At 50.6% G+C, this 21,648-nt stretch overlaps 9 protein-coding genes across 9 annotated transcripts; 5 read left to right on the top strand and 4 right to left on the bottom strand.

The window, feature by feature from the left end:
• Positions 1-295: 295 nt before the first annotated feature.
• Positions 296-2,708, top strand: BO88DRAFT_222530 (high affinity methionine permease). The gene is made up of 9 exons (XM_025702014.1): positions 296-725; positions 801-1,040; positions 1,097-1,192; positions 1,240-1,315; positions 1,363-1,549; positions 1,604-1,872; positions 1,928-2,064; positions 2,114-2,366; positions 2,442-2,708. Exons 1-9 carry the CDS (start codon positions 467-469, stop codon positions 2,674-2,676), a joined length of 1,752 nt encoding a protein of 583 aa, XP_025557042.1. The 5' UTR covers positions 296-466; the 3' UTR covers positions 2,677-2,708.
• A 991-nt stretch (positions 2,709-3,699) lies between these two features.
• Positions 3,700-4,657, top strand: BO88DRAFT_430593 (histone acetyltransferase, variant; the record flags this gene model as incomplete). The annotated part of the gene is made up of 2 exons (XM_025709265.1): positions 3,700-4,091; positions 4,132-4,657. The coding sequence occupies 2 exons, from the start codon at positions 3,700-3,702 to the stop codon at positions 4,655-4,657; spliced, it is 918 nt and encodes a 305-aa protein (XP_025557041.1).
• Positions 4,658-5,019: 362 nt separating this feature from the next.
• Positions 5,020-7,379, bottom strand: BO88DRAFT_399503 (amino acid permease; the record flags this gene model as incomplete). Its single annotated transcript, XM_025705371.1, has 7 exons — positions 7,044-7,379; positions 6,599-6,976; positions 6,345-6,546; positions 6,256-6,297; positions 6,056-6,204; positions 5,541-6,005; positions 5,020-5,476 (listed from the first exon to the last, which is right to left on the bottom strand). Exons 2-7 carry the CDS (start codon positions 6,955-6,957, stop codon positions 5,020-5,022), a joined length of 1,674 nt encoding a protein of 557 aa, XP_025557040.1. The 5' UTR covers positions 6,958-6,976; positions 7,044-7,379.
• Positions 7,380-7,527: 148 nt separating this feature from the next.
• On the bottom strand, positions 7,528-10,213 carry dbp4 (RNA-dependent ATPase HCA4). The gene has a single exon (XM_025707929.1). It carries the CDS (start codon positions 10,110-10,112, stop codon positions 7,701-7,703), a length of 2,412 nt encoding a protein of 803 aa, XP_025557039.1. The 5' UTR covers positions 10,113-10,213; the 3' UTR covers positions 7,528-7,700.
• Positions 10,214-10,344: 131 nt separating this feature from the next.
• Positions 10,345-11,396, top strand: BO88DRAFT_409338 (uncharacterized protein). The gene is made up of 3 exons (XM_025707928.1): positions 10,345-10,454; positions 10,509-10,552; positions 10,636-11,396. The coding sequence occupies exons 1-3, from the start codon at positions 10,392-10,394 to the stop codon at positions 11,165-11,167; spliced, it is 639 nt and encodes a 212-aa protein (XP_025557038.1). The 5' UTR covers positions 10,345-10,391; the 3' UTR covers positions 11,168-11,396.
• On the top strand, positions 11,218-11,817 carry BO88DRAFT_222431 (uncharacterized protein). Its single transcript, XM_025702010.1, has one exon. It carries the CDS (start codon positions 11,380-11,382, stop codon positions 11,707-11,709), a length of 330 nt encoding a protein of 109 aa, XP_025557037.1. The 5' UTR covers positions 11,218-11,379; the 3' UTR covers positions 11,710-11,817.
• BO88DRAFT_222448 (FAD synthase) lies at positions 11,547-13,154 on the top strand. The gene has a single exon (XM_025702011.1). The coding sequence runs from the start codon at positions 11,926-11,928 to the stop codon at positions 12,814-12,816; it is 891 nt and encodes a 296-aa protein (XP_025557036.1). The 5' UTR covers positions 11,547-11,925; the 3' UTR covers positions 12,817-13,154.
• Positions 13,155-13,655: 501 nt separating this feature from the next.
• Positions 13,656-15,465, bottom strand: BO88DRAFT_353765 (putative RNA binding protein MSSP-2; the record flags this gene model as incomplete). The annotated part of the gene is made up of 6 exons (XM_025703649.1): positions 13,656-13,944; positions 13,994-14,311; positions 14,377-14,471; positions 14,527-14,616; positions 14,666-14,756; positions 14,810-15,465. The coding sequence occupies 6 exons, from the start codon at positions 15,463-15,465 to the stop codon at positions 13,656-13,658; spliced, it is 1,539 nt and encodes a 512-aa protein (XP_025557035.1).
• A 712-nt stretch (positions 15,466-16,177) lies between these two features.
• Positions 16,178-20,692, bottom strand: BO88DRAFT_409335 (DDB1/RSE1 family protein). Its single transcript, XM_025707927.1, has 5 exons — positions 20,240-20,692; positions 19,443-20,113; positions 17,468-19,374; positions 16,966-17,412; positions 16,178-16,897 (listed from the first exon to the last, which is right to left on the bottom strand). Exons 1-5 carry the CDS (start codon positions 20,332-20,334, stop codon positions 16,595-16,597), a joined length of 3,423 nt encoding a protein of 1,140 aa, XP_025557034.1. The 5' UTR covers positions 20,335-20,692; the 3' UTR covers positions 16,178-16,594.
• Positions 20,693-21,648: the final 956 nt, after the last annotated feature.

Below are 21,648 nucleotides of genomic sequence, written 5' to 3'. Positions count from 1 at the left end.
TTTTTTTTTAATTCTGACTTTACTGTGATGTACCTCTGCAGTTAAGCAATTACTCTCCTGCTATCACCAAGGTCAGCCAATGTGCAACCATGGTTCATCTTGATCTCAACCAAGTTACTAAGGCAGATATAGTTCTCACATTCAACACCATCATAAAAGCAGGTACACTCTTGCTGTCCAACCACAGAAACTGAAATACACAATACTAACACTGCCTCTTCTTCCCCGCAAATCGGAAGCTAATCAAGCACCTCATCCAGCTTATCATGTCATCTTCACCCCGAACATGCATGATAATCGCCGGCAAGAATCACGCCATTGCATCCCGCAATGAGCATCGCGCATGTACCACCTCATATTTCCAGGTCCCCTGACATCGCGAATGCTATATTAGAGCTGCAGGGTATCGCTAGGACATGGCTATCAAAGATCGGCGATTTCACCTTCCGACACATACGCCTGCACGATGGGTTTCTTACCCTTCACTACGAAAGCAGAGGAAGTGGGCGCGACCTCGGAGCAGGCCAGCGACACCTTGAGCGTTATTGACGATGGCAATCTACAATATACGGTCGATGGGGGTGCTAACTCCTCCAAGCGCACGTACCAGGAGGCGAGTGGTGCTCCGATCGAGTCAAAATCACCTCTGGGATACTCCGTAGGTGCGGTGACAGTTATTTTCCTGAACTTGAGTAAGATGATTGGAACGGGTGTTTTTTCGACGCGTGAGTATTCCTACCATCTTTCCAAGGCCAGTTGAGCTTTGGGTGTGGACAGCAATGCTAACTTCTCGTATCAAGCTTCTACTGTTCTCGACGGTGCCGGATCTGTCGGTCTGAGTCTCTTCTACTGGGTCATCGGCTTCTTCATGGCGGCGAGCATGCTCTCCGTTTATATGGAATTCGTGTCATATTTTCCCAGTCGGTCTGGCTCGGAAGTCGTATATCTGGAGCAGGCGTATCCCAGGCCGCGATATTTCTTTCCGACTGTGTTTGCGATGCAGACTGTGCTGTTTTCATTCAGTAGCAGTAATGCTGTCGGTATGAAGTCTGATCAGCCAGCAGATGTCTCAGAGCTAATCTGGGTTGTACTACAGTACTTGCAGAATATCTGTTCAAGCTTGCGGACGCAGATACAACTGCATGGAAAGAAAAAGGTGTTGCCGTGGCGGCATATACCGTGGCTGTGTTGAGTATGTTCTGCCCTGGGAGAATTTATGGGCTGGACTAATGATGCCAGTGCTGGCTTTCAACACGAAATGGTCTCTTTGGGTGGCCAATGCCATCGGTGTCGTCAAGCTAGTCACTCTGATCTTGTACGTGTACTATACATCTCTCTAGTTTATTGAGACTGACGAAACAGTATTGGTATCGCTGGCCTCGTCGTCCTGGGAGGTCACACCCCAGTGAAGGACCCCTTGGTCAACTTCCGCGATGCTTTCTCAGGAACCTCTGGCGCATCGGTGTACGGGGCCACCAACGCTTTGGTCAAAGTGATGTTTTCGTATGCCGGTTACGAGAATGCTTGCAACGTCGTCAATGAGGTTAAGGTAGGCGACCGTTTTTCGTTTCTGTTGCTCCCGAACTAACGTATCATATCATAGAATCCTGTCAAGACCCTTCGCTGGAGTGCTCCGCTTGCCCTCTTTCTTACCGCCGTGCTCTACATCCTCGCCAACATTGCTTACTTCTCCGCTGCAAGCAAGGAGGAGATCCTGAATTCGAACGTCACAGCAGCGAGTCTCTTCTTCGAAAAGGTCTTTGGCACATCAGGGGCTTCTCGGGCTCTGAACGTCTTGGTCTGTCTCAGCGCGCTGGGCAACCTTCTGGCTGTGCTGATCGGTCAGTCCCGTATGCTGCGGGAATGTGGACGGTATGTCATATTCCATCAGATCGGCTGGCGTTGTTTTAACATCTGTCTGGTACAGACAGGGTGTTCTTCCCTTTACGAGATTCTGGACCTCGACTCGTCCATTTGGAACGCCCCTCGGGCCCTACTTCATCAAATGGGCACTCACAGTCATCATGATCATCGCGCCTCCAGCTGGAGATGCCTTCAACTTCAGTACGTACCAGCCTGCTACCGTTCCGCACATATCTAATCTGTGGTATAGTCGTCGACTTGAGCATCTATCCCAGCAACGCTTTCAACTTTCTTCTGGCAATAGGTATCCTCATCACTCGACATCGGCGTCAGCGACTCAACTTCCCCCCATCCGGCTACAGGGCCTGGACTGTCTCCGTCTACTTTGCCATTCTCTCGAGTCTGTATATGCTCGTTGCGCCATGGTATCCCCCGGCCACCGGAGCAGATGGTGGAGACGTCAGCTTCTGGTATGCGACGTACTGTGTCGTGGGGATTGCAATGTGAGTTACCGTTTGATAACCTCTGTAGTTTCATCATATTCGAACAGAATCGCTAATAACATATGACATCGATAGTATCGCCGCTTGCGGAGTCTACTATTACCTCTGGGTCAAGATCCTCCCCCGGGTAGGCGGGTATGAGCTTCGTCAGACGATTATCAATGTCGGGGGTGATGCGACTGCACATAAATTGGTCAGGGTGCCAAAGGCGCAGGTGGAGGAATGGGACCGAGAGCATGATGCTTCAGGAAGAGTGAGGAGGAGACATCATACTACTGAGGTTGTAACAAAGACAGAGGAGACAGCTTAAGCAGGAAAGAGTTCTCGCATAGTGTTATATAATTGTGGTGTAAAATGAGGTTTTATTCGAGGCATTACCGACTTGTACTGATGTGTGCCGTTGTTGAACCCAATGATTTATGGAGTATGATATCGCGATAGCTAACAATGAGCTTGTGGCTAATCAACAGAAATGTACTGAACATTCGTATTCTGCCATCACATGATGTATCATGTGCCAGCCTATATGTTCGTCCTCTTCCATTGTCCAGTTGGAGAGCTGCAACCACCGATTCCTGGCCACTGATATTATATCCTTGCCTTACCCCACTCAATTTTCGATCGAAGGCCACTACTAAGATAGACCATTGTACACACCATTCTAAGATTTCTATATTCTCTTGTACTTCAGAACTCACTCACGTCTCAACAAGTCATCTTCAACTGACGAGGTTGAACTGCAACCCGCTCTCGGACGCGCCCGCAACACTCACTCTACAGGGAGCATCCCAACATCTCACCCCTCTAGAGAAGAACAGGGTTCAATCGTTCCACAGAACTGAGCTACTCTTTACCACATATACAATCTCCATCAGAAGTATTATCCGACTACATACATACAACAAACTAGCAATGGGTAAGCCCTCATCGCAAACGACTTCCCCATCTTCAAGCGGCATAAAGCGAACCGCGATCGAAGAACCAGATACCACACCACCTCCGCCCGGGAAACCAAAAAGACCAAAAGCGTTCATGTCCATATACACGATGAGTCCACGGACAGAAATGAAGAAGCATCATCAGCGTCCCTGCAGATCATCCCATCTCCAGAAAAGGTGAGCAACTACTACTTCAAATAGCAGTTACTATCATACACACCTCCAACATATATATAACCCCCATACTACGCAGCATAAACTAATATAGCCAGCCCTCCATACACGAAGAACGCAACCACGAAATCTCCTACATCGTAGTCAACAACGACTCCCATCCCCAAAGCACCATAATCCTCACGGGGCTAAAATGCCTCTTCCAAAAACAACTCCCCCAAATGCCCAAAGACTACATCACACGACTCGTCTTCGACCGCACCCACCTCTCCCTCGCCATCATCAAACAACAACAACCTCACCATGAAGGGTCCCAAAACCCCGAAGTCCTCGGCGGCATCACCTTCCGCGAATTCCGCACACGTCAATTCGCCGAAATAGTCTTCTGCGCCGTAACCTCCCACCAACAAGTGAAAGGGTACGGCGCACACCTCATGGCCCATCTAAAAGACTATGTGCGTGCCACAGGCCCAGTCATGCATTTCCTCACGTACGCAGACAACTACGCGACAGGATACTTCCAAAAACAGGGATTCACGAAGCAAATCACCCTGCCGAAGGCAACCTGGATGGGATATATCAAGGACTACGAAGGCGGGGACACTAATGCAGTGTTCGATGCTGCCTAAGATCCGGTATCTAGAGGCGGGGAGAATGCTACTGAAGCAAAAGGAAACAGTACTAGCGAAGATGCGCGCACTAAGCAGGAACCATATCGTACATGCACCGCCTACACAATGGAAAATGAAAATCACACCCATAAACAACCCCCTCTCTATCCCTGCCATCCTCGCAACAGGCTGGTCGCCAAGTATGGACGATTTCTCGCGCGAACACCGTCGTCACGGACCCCAGTTTAATGAGATGCGACGGTTCCTTAACGAGATCAGGAATCATAAGCAGGCGTGGCCGTTTCTGAGTCCCGTGAGTAGGGATGAAGTGCCGGAGTATTATGAGGTGATTGAGCAGCCGATGGATTTGGGGACTATGGAGGAGAAGTTGGCGAGGGATGAGTATGAGGGTCCGGAGCAGTTGATGGGGGATTTTAAGTTGGTGTTGGGGAATTGTAGGTTGTTTAATGAGCAGGGCACCGTGTATGTTAAGTGTGCGGGGGGGTTGGAGAGGTTTGTGAGGAGGGTGTTGGGGGAGATGAGTGGGTGGGAGGGGTTGCTTGATTGATTGATTGATTGGTTTGGTGTGGGAGTATCTTTGGTTTGTTTGGCGGGTTTGGGGGGTGGTTTTTATGGTGTTCGGGATATTGCTATATGTTGCGGTGAGTGGAGTTTGGATTTGGAGTTGGGGGAATCTTTAGGAAATATTCTGGGAATTATGATATTAAGAACAAAAGGGTGTTGGGCGTTGGGTTTCTTTTACATGAGACTTTGTACAGTAGATACTGTTTCTAGTTAGGCTCTAGTTCTTTAGGAATCTTGTTAGATCAATCGTCATCATAATCATTACTTATTACAGAGGACCAACATCCTCCTCCAATCTAACAGACCAACAATACCATAAATAAAAAAAACAAATAAAAAGGGCAATCACAAAAACAACCACATCCCCACCCTCTTCACCTTCCCCACCACTCCCTTCTCACTCCTGAACCCCCCATCCCCATCCACCGCATCATCATCCTCAACTTCCCTCCCCCCCACAACCTCCAAATTCCACCGATCCGTAACCAAATCCATAACCTCCAACTTGACCAACTTGGTCCTCTTAACCAACTTCCACACCAAAAACATGACCAACATAATCGGCAACTCAATATAATACGAGACGAAATCCACGGCCTTGAAATGCGGACTAAAGCAGGACCAACCCTGCACCAGAATCAGGATGATATTTAAACCGATAGCAAGAATCGGTCCCACGGGATACGTCCAGTTCTTGTACGGGAGGAGATGTTCCAGGTTCTGTTTGCGGATGGCGGCGCGAAAGCGTAGGGAGGCGAGGCCGATGAAGGTCCAGGAGAGTTGGTTGGAGACGCCGACGATACTGTACGTAGTAGTATTAGTATTTATTAGGATGCTTTGGAGAAGAGGGAGGGGGAGGGACATACTTCTGCAGCCATGACCATAGCTGGCCTGCGCCAATGTAGCTCGCTCCGAAGCAGAGTCCACTGATTACGGAGGTGGCGAGGACTGCTACCCAGGGGACCTGGAAGCGGTTCAGGTGGCCGAAGAATCGCGGCGCGTAGCCGTCTACGGCGAGGGTGTAGAGAAGACGGGAGCCGGCGAAGAGGGCGTGGTTGGCGGCGGAGATGACGCTGGTCATGATCACGGCGTTGATGAAGCTGCCGGCCACGGCACTGCCGGCTTCGACGAAGACGATGGTGAAGGGGCTGGTCGCGGTGGTTTCGGAGGATAGGTTCGGGTAGTTGTAGGGGACGTCGAGGCCGATCAGGACGATGGAGACAATGTAGAAGAGAATGATGCGCCAGAAGACGTTGCGGACGACTCGGGGGAGGTTCTTGGCGGGGTCTTTGGTTTCACCGGCAGTGATGGCGATGGATTCGGTGCCGCCGCTGTGAGTTGGTTAGTAGGAGACTTGGTTGATTGGTGGAGGGTAACGTACTAGGCGAAAGAGGCTGTGACGAAGACAGAGGCAAAGCCGCCGATGCCTCCAACGAAGGGGGCTTCACCGGTGTAGAAGTACTTGTTGCCGATGTATTTGTGTTGGGTGTTTGCGCCGCAGTTGACGACGATGCCGAGGATGATGAAGATCTAGCATTTGATTAGTATGGAGTGAATATTTGGTAGAAGTAGGGGACATACGATGATAGTCACCACCTTGAGAAGACTAAGCCAGTATTCAACCTGAAGATAGTCAGCATATGAAAGTCTAACAGATAGATGCAACCAACTTCGCCATAAACCTTGACCGACAGCATATTCAGGGCAATAACCACAACCAGAAAGATCAAGCTTATCGCCCAACCCGGGAAATTATCCGTCCAATACTCCAGGAGCAACTGAAGCGCAATAATATCCGACGCCGTCGACACCGCATCATTGAACCAGTAGTTCCAGGTCAGAGCAAAGCCCAGAGCATCATCAACAAAGCGACTATTTCATCATCAGCATACCATCATCCTCAATCCCAAGATCAACTACTCACCCAGCAAAAGTACAAAACGAACCCGCAACAGGGATAAACGCCGCCATCTCACCCAGCGACAACATGGTGATAAACACAATGACACCACAGATGGTATACGAGATCAACATCGAGGCCGGCCCACCGGTGGCCAGCGCCTTACCCGTTCCCAGGAACAGACCCGTACCAATGGTGCCGCCGATGGCGATCATCTGCACCTGGCGGGGAGAGAGCTTCCGGGCCAGCTTATTCGCATTGACATAGGGAATCTCTGGCTCCAGATAATCGGTAGCTAAGGTGCTGGGGTCCTTGGCATTACGCTCAGCCATGGGCTCGCCAGGAGTCATAGGGCGTTGCTTTTCGATGTCATGAACACCCATGGTGGTGGTGGTCTAGACGCTAAGAGGGCCATGTTAGCTTAGCTATGTCCTACAATGGGAGATATCGGAAGTATGCCGAGACTCACCGATGACTTTTAGATTCGAACCAGTCAATCTCAGCCTTATAGTTGAGCTCTTCCCGAATAGGCAAGTGCTGGAGACTGGGAGGAGAGACACCACGTGATCCACCGTGGAGAAGCTCAAAAGTCGGCAGTCAAAAGTGGCCGCTGAAACTACTAGTGATCTAGATTGTTAGATACTAGCAGTAGTGTCTGCACAGCACGCATGAACGGAAAAGATGTTATCAAAGGGAAGAGTGCATCCCCGCGAATGACACTCATGTCACCATCACATCCTGACGCTGAAAATTTGCTCTTTAGCGGATGGCGTGCTCGATTGGTGTTACGTACAGCAAATGGAAGCGCGAGGGAATCCTTGGGGATGAAGAGACGGTTTGCCGACTGCCGCCTCGGGTTCTCCACCCGCTCGGCTAACTTTAACCATACATCCATTACTTTAAGAGGAAATAGAGGCAGCTTTTACATCTAAGCAGTTGCTACAATATCACCACAATAAATCAATCAAGGAATTTCCCCAATGATAATTGTATCGTGCTATGTACATGGCTATGCTGCCGGAATCTCATAAACTTTTGACACTCTCCGCTGATGAACAATGAAAGAAACTGAGACAGAAAGGGATATATCCACCAAAGACATAAGAATAATGTATACACTTCAAGATCACCCCAGCAAGCCCGCAGCCAGCGACTCCAGATCTTCCAGAGTCTCGATCTGCTCCGGTGCTTTGCCAGCCGGTTGAGACTTCTTGGCCTTCTTGGGTTTGGGCTCCTCCTCGCTCGCGTCGTCTGCAAAGGAAACCCGCGCCTTCTTGCTGGGCCGGAGGACTTCCTCGTCTTCGTCCGAGGCGAGTCCGCCCTCCTTGTACGGAATCTGTACCAAATCCCCTCCTTCTTCCTCCATAGCAAGAAGCTCGCGCTCGCGGGCCTTGCGCTTCTCCTTCTTCTCGCGCTTCTTCTGCTTGGCGACTTCCTTGTCCTCCAGATCCGCTTGCCGAGTGCGCTCCGCCTCCTCCGCCAGGAACTTCGCCTGCTGCTCCTTGGCGTCGCCCTTGGCCTTGAACTGTTCTTCATCCTCCATTTCGTAGATCTCATGGGCGTTGCCCTCATCATCGTAGATAAGCTTGGTACCCTTGCCCTTGAACTTAAGCAACTTCTTCTTCGACTTGAGCAGCTTCTCACGACGTTTAGAGTCGATTACCAGGGCGTCCTTGCCATCAAGATGTACCACCTTGGGTCCCTTCTTCTCCGTTCCGTCCTCTGCATCCTCCTCGTCCTCTGAGCTAGATCCTGCGACATCCAGGTCCTTGTCTCCGGCCGCGAAGCGACGCTTGACGGACAGGAAGTCGTCATCTTCATCCGCATCCGCAGTAGCCTGGTTCGTCTCCACAATCGTGCCGTCGTCGTTGATAAGCTTGTGGTAATGGTCGGCCAACACGTCCTGGTTCCGACGCTCGAACATGCGGTCATACTTCGTCCGCACCTGCGTCTCATCCTTCTTGGTCTTCTTCTTCTCGCCCTCTTCGCCAGACTCGTCATCGCTGGACAGGTATGCCGTAGCACGTGGCGCGTTCTTCCGCTCCTTGGTATCGTCTCCCTTGATGAACTTGATGCGGGGTGCACCAGGAAGACCCATGCTGCCCGCAAACTCATCCAACTTCAGCTCCTTAATGTTGAAAATTTCCTTGTCCTTCTGAACGTAGACCGACTTGGCGTAGGAGATGAAGGCCTTCTGGCCCAGGTACTTCAACTCGGGGTCCTTGAAGCACATATTCTGCAGCTGATCTTTGATGCTCTGTTGCTTGTTGGCCTTGATGTTGATGCGTTCGACCTGAACCTTTTTCTGCTCCAGACGCTTCAACATGCCCTTCTCCTCGCTAGGATCCAGGAACAGCACGGCACGACCGTCACGCTCGTATCTTGCTGTACGACCAACACGGTGAATGTATGTATCAGCGTCTTCGGGGCAGTCAAGCTGGATAACCCAGTCGACAGCCGGGAAATCCAGACCACGTGCAGCAACATCAGTAGCGAACAGAACCGCATGTTGCGCCGATGAGAACTTGGTTGTAATATCGAGTCGACCACCCTGCTTCTGACGTCCGTGGAGGTGCATCAACGGAATACCGGGTTGCATGTGACGGAAGGATTCGTAGACAAAGCGCACCTGCTTTCCTGACGACAGGAACACGATCGTCTTGGACTTCAAGTTGCTTCGAATAAAACTCCACAGGACATCGAGTTTCTGCGGAAGGGGCGTAACGACGTAGTGTTGCTGAAGCTTGGACGGCGTCGCAGAGGAGGCCGTTTCGTGAACAGCCACATATTCGGGGTCCTGCAAGCTCAGTCGAGCCAAGTCCGACACCTTCTTCGTCTGTGTAGCACTGAAAAGTAACGTCTGGCGCTCCTTCGGGAGATGACCGATAATGGCATCCACCGTCTTCTGGAAACCCATATCCAAAATGCGATCCGCCTCATCCAACACGAGCATCTGCAGATTGTGCGTCTCGAAGAAAGAAGTCTGATCCAAGTGCTGCAGCATACGACCAGGCGTACACACCAGAATATTCATCCGTCCCAACCTCTCTTGCTCCTCCCGCAGACTCTTCCCACCAATAACCAGACCGGCGGAGAATGTATGGTAGCGACCGACTTTACGGAGGACTTCGAAGATCTGAATCGCGAGTTCGCGGGTAGGAGACAGAACGAGAGCACCCAATCCATCGTGCTCTGACCACTGCTTGCGGTATAGGTTTTCCAAAATGGGAATCAGGAAGGCCAGCGTTTTGCCGCTTCCCGTCTTTGCGGCACCCAGAATATCGCGGCCCTTGAGCGCATGGCTAATCGCACGGGACTGAATGTCGGTCAAAGTTTTGTAGTGAGACGAGGCAAGTCCGGATGCGGTGGGTTCAGACAAAGGCAGATCGGTGAATTGTCCGATGGTTTCCTTGACATCCAAATCTTCGACCCTCTTGATGAGAGAGTTCAAATCTTCTTGGACACGCTTGCGCTTGAGGTTACCGCCGCGCTGAGCCTTCGAGTGTTTGCCATTGCGGGAACCGTTCATCGGAGCCATGGTGGGCTCGTCCAGGAAAAAAAAAAAATACTCACGAAAATGAGCACCAACGAAGGAAAGCAGACAAACGAAAGTGAACTGGTTGCTGGGGAGAGAAAGCGAATCTCGAAGAAAGGCGCGGGCGGTGAAGCAACTTTTTTCTCTTCGGAGTTTAACCTCGCGGGTTCCTGCTGACTCATCGCCGCGATAAGACGGCGCTTATCGGCGTGTGCCTTTCAACAGCCATGCGACAGTCCCAACCCGGCGAATTCCTTCATTCACTCCCCAACCTCTGTCACCATGGCCGACGAAGAGCAAGATGCTTTGGATGCGCTTGAGCGTGAGGCCTCTGACTTTGTCAAGGTACGATGTCTCGGAACATCTACACTACAATGACACCCAGCTAACTTCAGACAGGATGCAGAAATTGACCGCATTCGGAAGGCGTTCTCCTTAGACGCGTGAGTTACCGGCCTCCTACTATACCTACTCTGCTTGCTGCTATGTACCTATGAAGTGGCTGACGGACTGAATATTTTACCAGTTACGCGGTCCTTGATCTTCAACCAGGTGTCCCCGAATCCGACATCAAAGTCCAGTACCGCAAAAAGTCCCTTCTCATCCACCCTGATAAGACGAAGAACCCGGCCGCCCCCGATGCTTTTGATCGCCTTAAGAAAGCGCACACGGCGCTTATGGACGAAAAGTCGCGCACATACCTAGACGAATGTATCGCGGACGCGCGACGACTTTTGATCCGCGAACACAAGTACTCGCTAGACTCGGAAGAGTTAAAGACAGACGAATTCAAGAAAGAATGGCGCCAAAAGACAGTGCAAGTACTCTTAGAAGAGGAGGCACGGCGGCGAAGACAAGCCAAGGCCAAGCTTCAGGAAGAAGGTCGGGAGAGGCGCAAGGAGGAAGAAGAGTTGGAGGCGCGAAAGCGGAAACGGGACCAGGATAAAGCGTGGGAAGATAGCCGTGAGGAGCGCATAGGCAGCTGGCGAGATTGGCAGAAGGGAGTGAAGAAGGATGGGGACAAGAAGAAGAAAAAGAAGATGAAGGTATTGGGGTGAGACTGGGCAGGTGTGCCAGTTGCCTGCAAGACTTGCAGTGGTAGAAGTATTTGAACTTGGTCAACTGGCGTTGAGCGGATATATTTGCACCCGGGACGGACTGGTGATCATAACATCATCATGATTATATTGCTATTCACCACTACTGTTCTTTCATACCATTGATAATTAGTAGCTGCTGTCACATTACTCATCGCTATCAAGCTTTTGACATGCAATTGTCATCCACTCGAACTAAATTTTGCTATTTACTTGATTTCCTGCATAGAATAATAATATCAGCCGCGATAAGAAAGCGGTCAAGGCCGATGCGGGGCAGAAAGAACATTCCAGCGCCTTTTTTATTATCTTCCCCTCCATCGCTCGGGTTCATGTGGCCTCTCCGCAATCATCCGTCGTGTCTGAGAGCTGCATTTTTGAGAATTGTTTGGAATTGCATGTGTCTCATCCCTATATATTTGTCCCTGTTATCTTTACCATTCTCGTCCGATAGAAAGACATACACCCTTGCGTTTCACCTCGGACCCTTTCCCGACAGATAAACCAACACAGCCGGCCGGCTTACATCAATCCCTCTCTCTTCCCCCCCGCGAGTCATCGCATCCACTCCATACCCTAGCTACTAACTAGTACTACTCCAACCACCTCAACCCTCACTCCTTCCCTTCCCTTCTTCCTTTCTCACCCATATATATACACACATACACATACACATTGCCTCCCTCCCACAACGACAATCGACCAATCAATTACCCACCATGACCGACTCGATACCACCCACCCCCAATGGCCTACCCACCACCAGCACCAGCACCACATCAACATCACCACAAACAACCACAACCACCACAAACACATTCCCACCGTCAACAACCCCCTCCCTATCCAGCATAATCACCCACTGCCACACCAAAATCCACACCTTCCTCTCCGAATCCCACCCAGCCGACTCCCTCCTAGCCAAAGTCCAACATCAAACCCGCACCTCCCTCAACGTCATCTCCACCGCCCTCCACCGGTACCCCCTCAACGAGCTCTCCCTCTCCTACAACGGCGGCAAAGACTGTCTCGTGCTCCTCGTCCTCTTCCTCGCCAGTCTCCACCCCCACCCTTCCCCAGAAGACGGCGGCCTCACCTCCATCCCCGCGATCTACGCCCTCCCCCCGGACCCCTTCCCAGACGTCGAGGAATTCGTCCAATGGTCCGCCCGCGCATACCATCTCAACGTACTCAAGTACACGACGGACCCGCCGCGCTCCACAATCAAATCCACCTTTGAGGATTACCTGTTCGTTAACCCGGGAGTGAAAGCGATTTTTGTCGGAACGAGACGGACGGATCCCCACGGTGCTAAATTGACCCATTTCGATCGCACGGATAGTGGATGGCCGGATTTTGTGCGCGTGCATCCTGTGATTGATTGGCATTATGCGGAGATTTGGGCCTTTATTCGCCACTTGGGGTTGAGGTATTGTGGCCTTTATGATAGAGGGTATACGAGTTTGGGGGGTACTGCGGATACGCATCCGAATCCGAAGTTGAGGGTCGAGGTAGATGGTGATGATGCTGGGGAGGGGGTGCAGGAGGGGCGGTATAAGCCTGCTTATGAGTTGACGGAGGACTTGGAGGAGCGGTTGGGACGCAATTGATTGTTTGCGGCAGTGTCGATGTCCAATTTGGCCTTTGTCTGAGTCAAGGATACTTGTTGTCGGCTCAAGGATTCCTTCTCCGTGTATAGACCTGTTTTGGAGTCAAACCCTATGTACACTTCGCCTCCCCTCCTATACCGATGTCTTCCCTCCGCATGTCACTCCTGAGCGTTTTACTCTCTTCTCTCGTGTTTCACCATTACTATCCGATAGATGCATACACTGGCTGCATGTCTTCAACTTGTTTGGCTTACATTCGGCACTGTGATGGTCGCAGTTGCATAACGCTTTCCATTGGCAAATTGTAGACTGCGCTGATAACTTGATGCTAAGAGCTAAACATGCATGGCTAGGCAAATGCTAAAGTACTACTTATGTCCTCCCAACCTGTGAATTCCCTCTCGCCGTAAACCTTTGGCCTCCAGGGTCCAGCGGTAACACATACAGACCTTTAAATCGGCATCACTCTGCGAATCATAGAATCACTGGTGTCATCAAGAAATCAAGAACAGATAACAAAACCCATACAACCTACAAAAGCTTAAAACCAGCACAAAACTTCGAAATGGGCAACAGTTAAAAAGGGGAAACAAAATCATATGTTAGTCAACCATGCACCATTGTAAGATATGCGGGCTCTGACGGATAGCTGGACAGCCTGCTGTGTTCGTCGAAGATGCTTCATGGAAGGGCAAAAAGGCGACCCGTGCAAATACCAAAAGTCGCTCCTGAGAGTTACAACACTTGGTGTTTGTAGGAAACATTGGGAAGAGAGAGGATGCGTACGTATGGAGGACTTGGGGCATTTCAAAATCACGGTGCTGCAATCCAAGCATCACTCAGACGACCGACCGAGGCGAAGTCACAATAACCTCCCTGCGAGAGGAAATCGGAGACAAAGAGCCTGCTTTCATCTCCTTGCGAGGGCTGGATCTTTCGGAACGAGATTCAACGCAGGACGTGGTGGGAGTGGCGAAATTGGCCTTGGAGGAAGAGCCCGAGGAATTTTCATTCCACACTCCACGGCGTCCACGATACAAAGGTGTATTCTCCAGACCTCCTGGTCCGTTGCGGGAAGTCCACGAGTTGAACCTCATATTGCTAGCCTGACTCTTCGCCAAATACCTGCTTGTCTTGTCAGCAGAGCCCGAACGGGTGTGGGTCCATCAGTGCATACGATGGAGAGATGGATGTAGCAGGAGTCCAAGCTGCGCCCATGCCAACAGGTGACACATAGCTACCCTGCGAATTGGGGCTGAGGTGAGATGCAGTCTGCTGAAGACGGTTAATAGAAGGCGATGGAGTGGAACCCTGAACTACCTCAACCGAATAATTGTATTCGCCGGCACGATAGGCGCGGCGCTCGTTACTTTGCTGCTTGAGAAGTTTCTGGGCCTTAGTGTCGGCGAAGCGAAGAAGCAACTTCACACCGTCTTTGGCAACCGCATTATGATATTCCGAAAGGACTTTTTCGGCGATGTCACGGGTTTCAAACCTATTACGAGGTCATCAGTCCAAGGATCATACCTTTCATCCAAGTGTTTGGTAACCACTACTCACCGGGCAAATCCAACTTCCTTGCTCACTCCGGTCTTCTCGTCACGGCTGATCTTCTCCGAAATGACATGGTACGGCTCAAAGTGATGACGGAGATCCTGTAGTTATGGTCAGCGTTATTTGTATGGTTCCTTATTAGAGCTTGCTGCTTACGGCCTCTGTCCACTCAATCGGAATGTTGGTACAATAAATGTTAGTGGATGACTTGTCTTCGAGGTCCTTGAGACGGGAGTTGCGAGATTTCTGAGTATTGTTAGTTGTAAGGTACGATGGCTGGTAGCCTGAAATATACCTGAGCAAAGCTAGCCTGGTAGCCAAGATAGAAGAAACCACGAATGCAGTTCTCACAGGACTCAAAGTTGTAGTACTGAACAAAGCCGAATCTATATGCAGTCAGTACATAGCTCATCAGTCCGTGGAACCGGCTCTTGCATACCCTTTGCAAAGGCCTGTATCCAAGTCCACAATTGCTTTGCATCGATCTATCTTTCCAAAGCGCGAGGCATAGGCATGCAGCATCTCATCCGTAGTCTCTGGAAGGAAGCCTCGAATGTAGACGTTGGTAATGCCCTCCCGGTTTTCCAGGCACTTGGCAAGGGTCAGTTCAGAAGGGTTAGTCCACATAGCAGGTACAGCCCGTGGAATAGGCGGGTCTTGCTGAGTTAAGCTTTCCAGGTCCTGAAGAATGTATCCAGTAGGAGTCTTCATCATCTGGAAAGGTAGACATGCAGGTCCCGGCTGGGGAAAGCTGTTATAACCATAGCTAGGCAGTCCAGGACCTTCCAGGTTCGGGGTGGCTCCATGGTAGTAGTCTCCTGCAGGGCTGGGAACCACCGGGCATGGGGAAGCTAGGCCTGGATAGATGCCAGTAGGGGGTAGATACGGGTTCTGATCATAAGGAAGACCACCGAAGAAAGCTCCATTGGGGAGAAGAACAAGGGGATTATAAGGGGGCACAGCTAGCGGCATGTTGCTCTTGAGACCATTGTACTTGGCTCCGGGACGCTGACCCTGGATGTTCAAGCCCCCGAGCAGAGTGGACAGTCCACGAGTATCAGGAGCCTGAGCGGATTCAGGAACAGCAGTATGCATGGTGCCGGATCTATGCGAGTCAATCTCTGCAGTAATCGTTAGTGATGTTGATCTGAGCACCATGAAGGCATGCAATGAGATGGACGTCGACACAAGATAGGTGCCTAAGACCAACGAGAATGAACACTTACTTGAACCAGCAGAATAGCCGTGCGGATCGGGGGAGTTGGGATCTGTAGCGGCAGTCAGATACGAAGCAAGATCCCAAGTTCCAGATAACATACACGATAATAAAGTAGTTAGGGAAGATGGTAGTAGGCCAGTACGCAACGAATGACTGGAACACGGTGAAGAAGATGTGGGAGCTGAGGAAGTTGAAGGATGAAGAGGGGTCGACATCGATAGAAAGTCGCTGTTCGTAGAAACTGCCTTTCTAGAGGAGTGTGTTGAGTGGAAGCCACTCTGGGCAGGAGCATTGAAGGCACCACTTTCCTTCCGGCGGAGTCCAGGGAATGACGCGTCAGGAACATGGACGTATCCTGGGTTACCAGGCACGTTCTGGTCATCAAAGACCGAATGATGCATGTTGGCCATGCCTGGTATCAGAATCAAAGTAGGAGTTGTAGTCGCAGAGTAGTAGTAGGATGAGACGGGTTATAGCTATCCGGTTACGGGAAGGATTGGAGAGGTGGAAGAGAACATGAGTTCTATCTAGAATAGATCTACGTGGAAATATGGACCCGGTGGTGAGCAAACAGTATAGACAATCAATCCACTCTGCATTGTGCGAGATGATATTCGGACTGCAACCCATTTTTCATTCCCTCTCATTCATTCGTACTTCTAAGCGGACTTTTGCGGGTCTGTAGCTGTTTGTGGATCACAGCCAGGCGGGTCAAATATACAGTTGGAAAGATCCGCTATTGCACGACTTCTTAACAAGCGAGTTAACAAGTCAAACCTTTGTTAAGCGGGGCAGTGTTGGTCCGGATCAGGGTCACCAAGATCTCTCTGTGATTCACACATTGCTGCCGAGCCTTTTGGTGTGATGCAGGTTAGTTATCCCAAGTCCAAGACAGTGTGCTGCTGTAAAGCATAGCAATGAACATGTGCAGATACGGCAGTGCAAGTTGCGACCACATCTTACCATAACTTATCATTATTTCTCTCCAGATCCTAGCTGCCACACTCAATGTAGCCTGCGCAAGGCTTCTATCATAATCTTTACTTCATCAACATTCATCATGCCCACCGAGTCCACAATTTCTTCCTGAAGACTCGGCTCGCAGGTCAGGAACCTCTCAATCAGCTCGCCATCCACAAACCGATACGGCTCTTTTGCCTCTCGCACCATGCTGCGGAAACCACGGAACTCATTGAATGGAATGTTCCCCAGCGACTCGACCTTGCCCGCCATGGTTGCCTGCAGACGCATTAAGAAGTCCTGGTGCTCTGGGTTGATTATAGCAAATAGATAGATGGAGCCTTCCACCTGTTAGGTCGATAATATGAATTAGTCATACGTGTTCAGCACTCAAGCAGTTGGGATGGGATTCATACTGTGCCCAGAAAAGCCCTTGGGGTGACCGTCACACTCGCCAATTGTTGTATATTGACCGGTCGGATGCGGTTGACCATCTCGCCCAACGAAATCTCCCCTGTTACCTCCAGTCTGCGTTTGTCGTCTTCCTCCACACCAGTCAAATTGCGTCGAAGGACAATCAAATTTCCTTCAGCATCAGTTTCCAGGAACGTGTCCTTGGCAATACAGGCGACGCCGGTGGCCCAAACGGTCTGGAAATGGCGAGCTACTTCTGTCAAGCTATCCGGCATTCCATTCTCGCCTTCGCTGTACTCCACCAGGCATACACTCTTCATAAGGTCGGCGACGGCAATTACGTTACCCGTCACGGTCACGTCGACGGGAGCAGTCGATGTGCGGTAGCTAGCCAACTTCTCGAGCTTCATCGCACCAAAGTCGTTGTTCACCACACCATAAATGACGACCTGAACCATATGAGCTTTGTGGAAGGGGCACAGTCAAAGATATCCAGAAGCTTACCGTTTTCACAAGAGCGGCCACAATCTTCTCTCCTAGCATAGCCAACGCGCGGCATGCACCTTTGACGGGCAACTCAGCGACTTTAGTCAATTTTCGACCGTTGTCAATCTCGAAAACTAAGATCCGACCTCGGATTGACTCTTCATTCTCATCATCCAGGTATGCTGTGCCAACAACGAACCGATCTTTGGATACGTCCCGACCATTCTCATCCTTGCCCGCAGAGAACTCCGCGCGAATGACACTCTCGACCAACTCCTCCGGCCGAAGGTCAAAGGCGTCGAGACGACGGAACATGATCTCATCAGCTAGCACAAACCGACTTTGAACCATCTCGGCCCCGTCCTTCAATTTGCGCTCAATGGTGCCGATACCGAAAGCCTTCTCAGAAGGTGAATATGCAACCCTACGGGCAGTTTCGCCCATGGGGAGCGTCTGGATCTGTGTTGTCCTCTCCTTGTCCACGAGAGCAATCTTCAAGTCGTGCTTAGTGGCCACGGCAATCGATCCAGGATACGCCTCCGAGTTGAAGTGGCATACCCGAGACGCACCCTCGGAATTGACCGCAGAGTAGATGATGCGGCCTTCGGAGCCGTATATCAAGCTGGGGTTCTCGCATGTGGCGAAGACATTATACAATCCGTCGCCGCGAGGCAACTTCTTGAACGTAGGCTGCTCAGACCCGAGTATGAGCCGGTTCATCCCGGTCAGTGAGTAGTCACTGGCGTCGAAAGAATAAGTGATAACGCTGCCATCTGCCATCGAAATAAAGAGGGTAGAGGGGCTATTCGCAAGGACATCGGCGACGAGTACTGATCGTGGGAATGCTTCACCAGCTGGGCCCAGCGACGTTGTATGAAGTTCCGATAGCCGGCCAAGGTCCAAAACCGAGACCTTCGCTAATTGAGGGAAACCAACGATACAGACCCCAGCCGAAGATAAGGGCACCGTGACTCCTGAGATCTGACTGTCTGCTCCAAAATCCTTCTGAGCCACGACCCGAACATCATTGTTGATATCGAGGACCGTCAAAATCTGGCCACCGCTGACAAGAACAATCGAATCATTGTTGGCAGAAGCAGAAGTGATCACTAATCGGTCCGGTGGGGTCCATTCATTGGTGACCATGCCGCCTTCAATATCTGCGATGAGTACTCTCTGTTCGGTGACTTGCAAGATTCTTCCTCCAGGAAGGTTCGTGGCGAGGAGCGTGTTCTCCGAAAGGCTGAGACCCAGAAAGCTGTCCAGCTCTTCAACCTCGCCATCAAAATTGAATTGGAAAACTCGAGTCTCATCGACAAACGTAACCAGAAGAGTGTCCAAGTATCCACCCTTGGTCGCAAGCTGCAGTCCGAACAAGTCCGTAATGAGCTCCATCTCACCAAGCACACCGAGCTCTTCCATGCCGACACCACTGCGTACACTCCTAAGGGTTCCGTCATCAAATGCGCCAGACCCAGTCACAATGCGGGCCTGGCCCGAAGAGAACTCGTGGGTCTGGCTTTCACTGGTACGATTTCCGAGGTCCATGATGGTGAAATCAAGAATAGGCGCAATATTAGAGAGCGTCTGGATGACCTCCAACGAGCCATTGCCGATTCGAAGAACTTGCGAATCCCCTTGGTGAGATCCTACGAAGATAACTCCGCCACCGAGGTATATCAGCACCGAAGCTCTAGCTGTGTTCCCTAAGTGATCCAGCTTCCAGGATTGTACTTGGTTGTTAGAATCCAGGACTAGCATCAGGAAAAACAGTCTTCCATAATCATCAGCTAGAAGCCATCTCTGACTATCTACCTGCTCCCAAGCCACGAAAATTGTCGCTTCATCCAAAGGACGCGACACAATCTCGTTACTGTCCGTATCGACATACTTAATGGACGTCTCTCCCAGAACAAGCAAGCCACCTGCATATCACAAACAGATCAGCATCATTCCAAAAGCAACAACAATCCACAACAAGAGAACCACAAACCTAAAGGCGCCGGAACCGGTATCAAATGAGACGCTCCGAGATCCAATTCCTGCGAGAACCCATCCAACGACTCCTCAAACGCCGCATCGGCCCCCGTACTCGACGTCGCCGCACTATAATGCAACGCGCGAACCTTGAGCCTCACTTTCTTCTGATTATCCTCATACAGTAACGCCAACCTAGGCGGGCCCGACTGAACATGCAAGAAGGCAGACGAGCGCACAAACAGCTCATCAATTCTCGCCGTCGTCGGCTCGCCCAGCTCCCCGACCCGAGGCGCATCCGGTCCGGAAGGCGGAGCAACCTGCCTCCCCCTCTTCTTACTCGGCAACTGCACAATCGGCACAACAGCGATCACACCCTCATAGACCTCAAGCGTCATAAACCGCCCACTAGGATCAATCAAGCACCGATTGCCCGTCTGCGCCTCCCGCGACGAAGGATCAGATATGTCAACATAGTTCCTCTCCGTCCGGATCTGATTCCTCTCCCCATCCCACGATAACGTGCAATAAGTGTATCGGTCCGTCCCGACAAACAAATGATCCGTAGGCGAGTTCGCAGGCGCAGGAAGCCGAGCTAGCATAGTCACTTTCGCGAAAAGAGAACATGACGCTGCCAGGTTCAGCCCTTCCGGCGTAAGGGAGTATATCTCGAGACGGTTCGCCTTTCTATAATTCCACCACACAGCACCGATCAGCAAACACATCCCTCACTCATACATAGAAATCACCAAGCATTGCGAACGAGCAAAGCAAAGCAAAGCAAAGGGAAGGGAAGGAAAGGGGACCACCAACGCAACAACCAAAGTCTCCTCCTCCGCATTCAAGAAATGCAACTTGAGCGCATTCCGAATGCTACTAGCCCGATGAATCGGCACCACATAAGCCATCTTTTCTTTCCAGCCCAGAATATATCGAAGTAAATATTGTCAATCCGTACAAACGTAGTAGTATATCATATGGGTACCGAAGTTTTGCGTAGCGTAGCGTAGCGTCGTCGTGATGGTCCCAATCCAGCTTTTCGCCCACTGCGGGGGAACGAACGAACGAACTGCGTGTTGCGTCGCGGACCGACTCGATCGAGTAGCGGTAGGTAAAAAAAGAAGAAATGCGAAATGTATTTATTTCTCCTGGCTCCTATTTATTCATTTATTTATTTAGTGGGAATGTTTGCTGCATCTCATTCTCATTCCTCCCTCGGCTTGAGGAGAGAAGAAGGGTATAAGTGAAGAGAGGGGATGGACTGGAATGGGAGGAGGGATTAGGATGGGTGAATGGATGGATGATTGCGGAGCTTTGGTTCGGGCTAGCTAGCCCAGCCTAGCCAGCCAGGACTGACTGATACCGGGAATGACGATGGGGGTTGGTTTGCGTGCCGGTTCTAGTTTGGTTTGGTTGTGCTTAACTCCGGTATTGCCGAGGTGGAGTGGGCTTACATATTATTTCTTTCTTTTGACATTTGCTCTTTCAAACCACTCAAACAACGGGAATGCATGTATAATATTGGTTAGTGAGTAGGTATTACTAGGTATGGATTGGTTCTAAGGTTGTGGTCATTTATTTACATGTCTACTAATTGTTTAGTATATACTCCGACTCTTCCACAGCAATGCGTTCCGAGCAGCGGGTGCCAGCTCATCTTAATATTTCTCATGTACTTGGATAGTCGATTAAGTAGATAAAAAAAAAAAAAGGCAAAGTTATCGTGCAATTATTATGGATTCATCTTTTCGTATCCTCTGGGCCCATGCAGCCAGATATCAATATGCCCAGTTCTCGCAATAATCATGATCGTCTATCCTGTTCTTTCAACGCTGGCTACCGCACTCATTTTCAGCCACTGCCATGTGTGGCCGGCCGGTCGGTGCACAAAACAATAAAATAGGCATACATGAACCACGCCAAGCAAAACAGATGAATAGGCAAAATCACCGGAGTATATATGCAAAGATCATCTAGGCGTGAAATAAAATAATGGATCCAAAAGGCCGTCGTGATAGACAAGAAAGAAACTTCGATGCATTGAGGAATTATGACCACACGTCCTCCTGGTAGCTGCCGCTGCTACGCATGTGCTTGACCATCTCTTCGCCCTTCTCGGCGGGCAGACCGCGCTGCGCAGCAATGATCTGGCCAAGCACGAGGTTAACCTCGCGAGCCATGTTTGCGGCGTCACCACAGACGTAGAAGGTAGCTTTCTGCTT

The sequence above is a fragment of the Aspergillus vadensis genome (genome assembly GCF_003184925.1).
Source record: "Aspergillus vadensis CBS 113365 unplaced genomic scaffold BO88scaffold_44, whole genome shotgun sequence".
In the NCBI taxonomy this organism is placed as follows: domain Eukaryota; kingdom Fungi; phylum Ascomycota; class Eurotiomycetes; order Eurotiales; family Aspergillaceae; genus Aspergillus; species Aspergillus vadensis.
This window is presented reverse-complemented; position numbering and strand designations above follow the sequence as displayed.

Bases quoted from the DNA above. Each gene is read 5' to 3' on its own strand.
- BO88DRAFT_222530 (XM_025702014.1), top strand. From the start codon at position 467: ATGGGTTTCTTACCCTTCACTACGAAAGCAGAGGAAGTGGGCGCGACC. The intron at 1,550-1,603 runs GTAGGCGACCGT...ATCATATCATAG, and splicing joins ACGTCGTCAATGAGGTTAAG to AATCCTGTCAAGACCCTTCG. The intron at 2,367-2,441 runs GTGAGTTACCGT...TGACATCGATAG, and splicing joins TGTGTCGTGGGGATTGCAAT to TATCGCCGCTTGCGGAGTCT.
- dbp4 (XM_025707929.1), bottom strand. From the start codon at position 10,112: ATGGCTCCGATGAACGGTTCCCGCAATGGCAAACACTCGAAGGCTCAG.
- BO88DRAFT_409338 (XM_025707928.1), top strand. From the start codon at position 10,392: ATGGCCGACGAAGAGCAAGATGCTTTGGATGCGCTTGAGCGTGAGGCC. The intron at 10,455-10,508 runs GTACGATGTCTC...AACTTCAGACAG, and splicing joins AGGCCTCTGACTTTGTCAAG to GATGCAGAAATTGACCGCAT. The intron at 10,553-10,635 runs GTGAGTTACCGG...ATATTTTACCAG, and splicing joins AAGGCGTTCTCCTTAGACGC to TTACGCGGTCCTTGATCTTC.
- BO88DRAFT_222431 (XM_025702010.1), top strand. From the start codon at position 11,380: ATGCAATTGTCATCCACTCGAACTAAATTTTGCTATTTACTTGATTTC.
- BO88DRAFT_222448 (XM_025702011.1), top strand. From the start codon at position 11,926: ATGACCGACTCGATACCACCCACCCCCAATGGCCTACCCACCACCAGC.
- BO88DRAFT_409335 (XM_025707927.1), bottom strand. From the start codon at position 20,334: ATGGCTTATGTGGTGCCGATTCATCGGGCTAGTAGCATTCGGAATGCG. The intron at 20,114-20,239 runs GTTGGTGGTCCC...GTGGAATTATAG, and splicing joins GAGGAGACTTTGGTTGTTGC to AAAGGCGAACCGTCTCGAGA. The intron at 17,413-17,467 runs GTAAGCTTCTGG...CATATGGTTCAG, and splicing joins TGGCCGCTCTTGTGAAAACG to GTCGTCATTTATGGTGTGGT.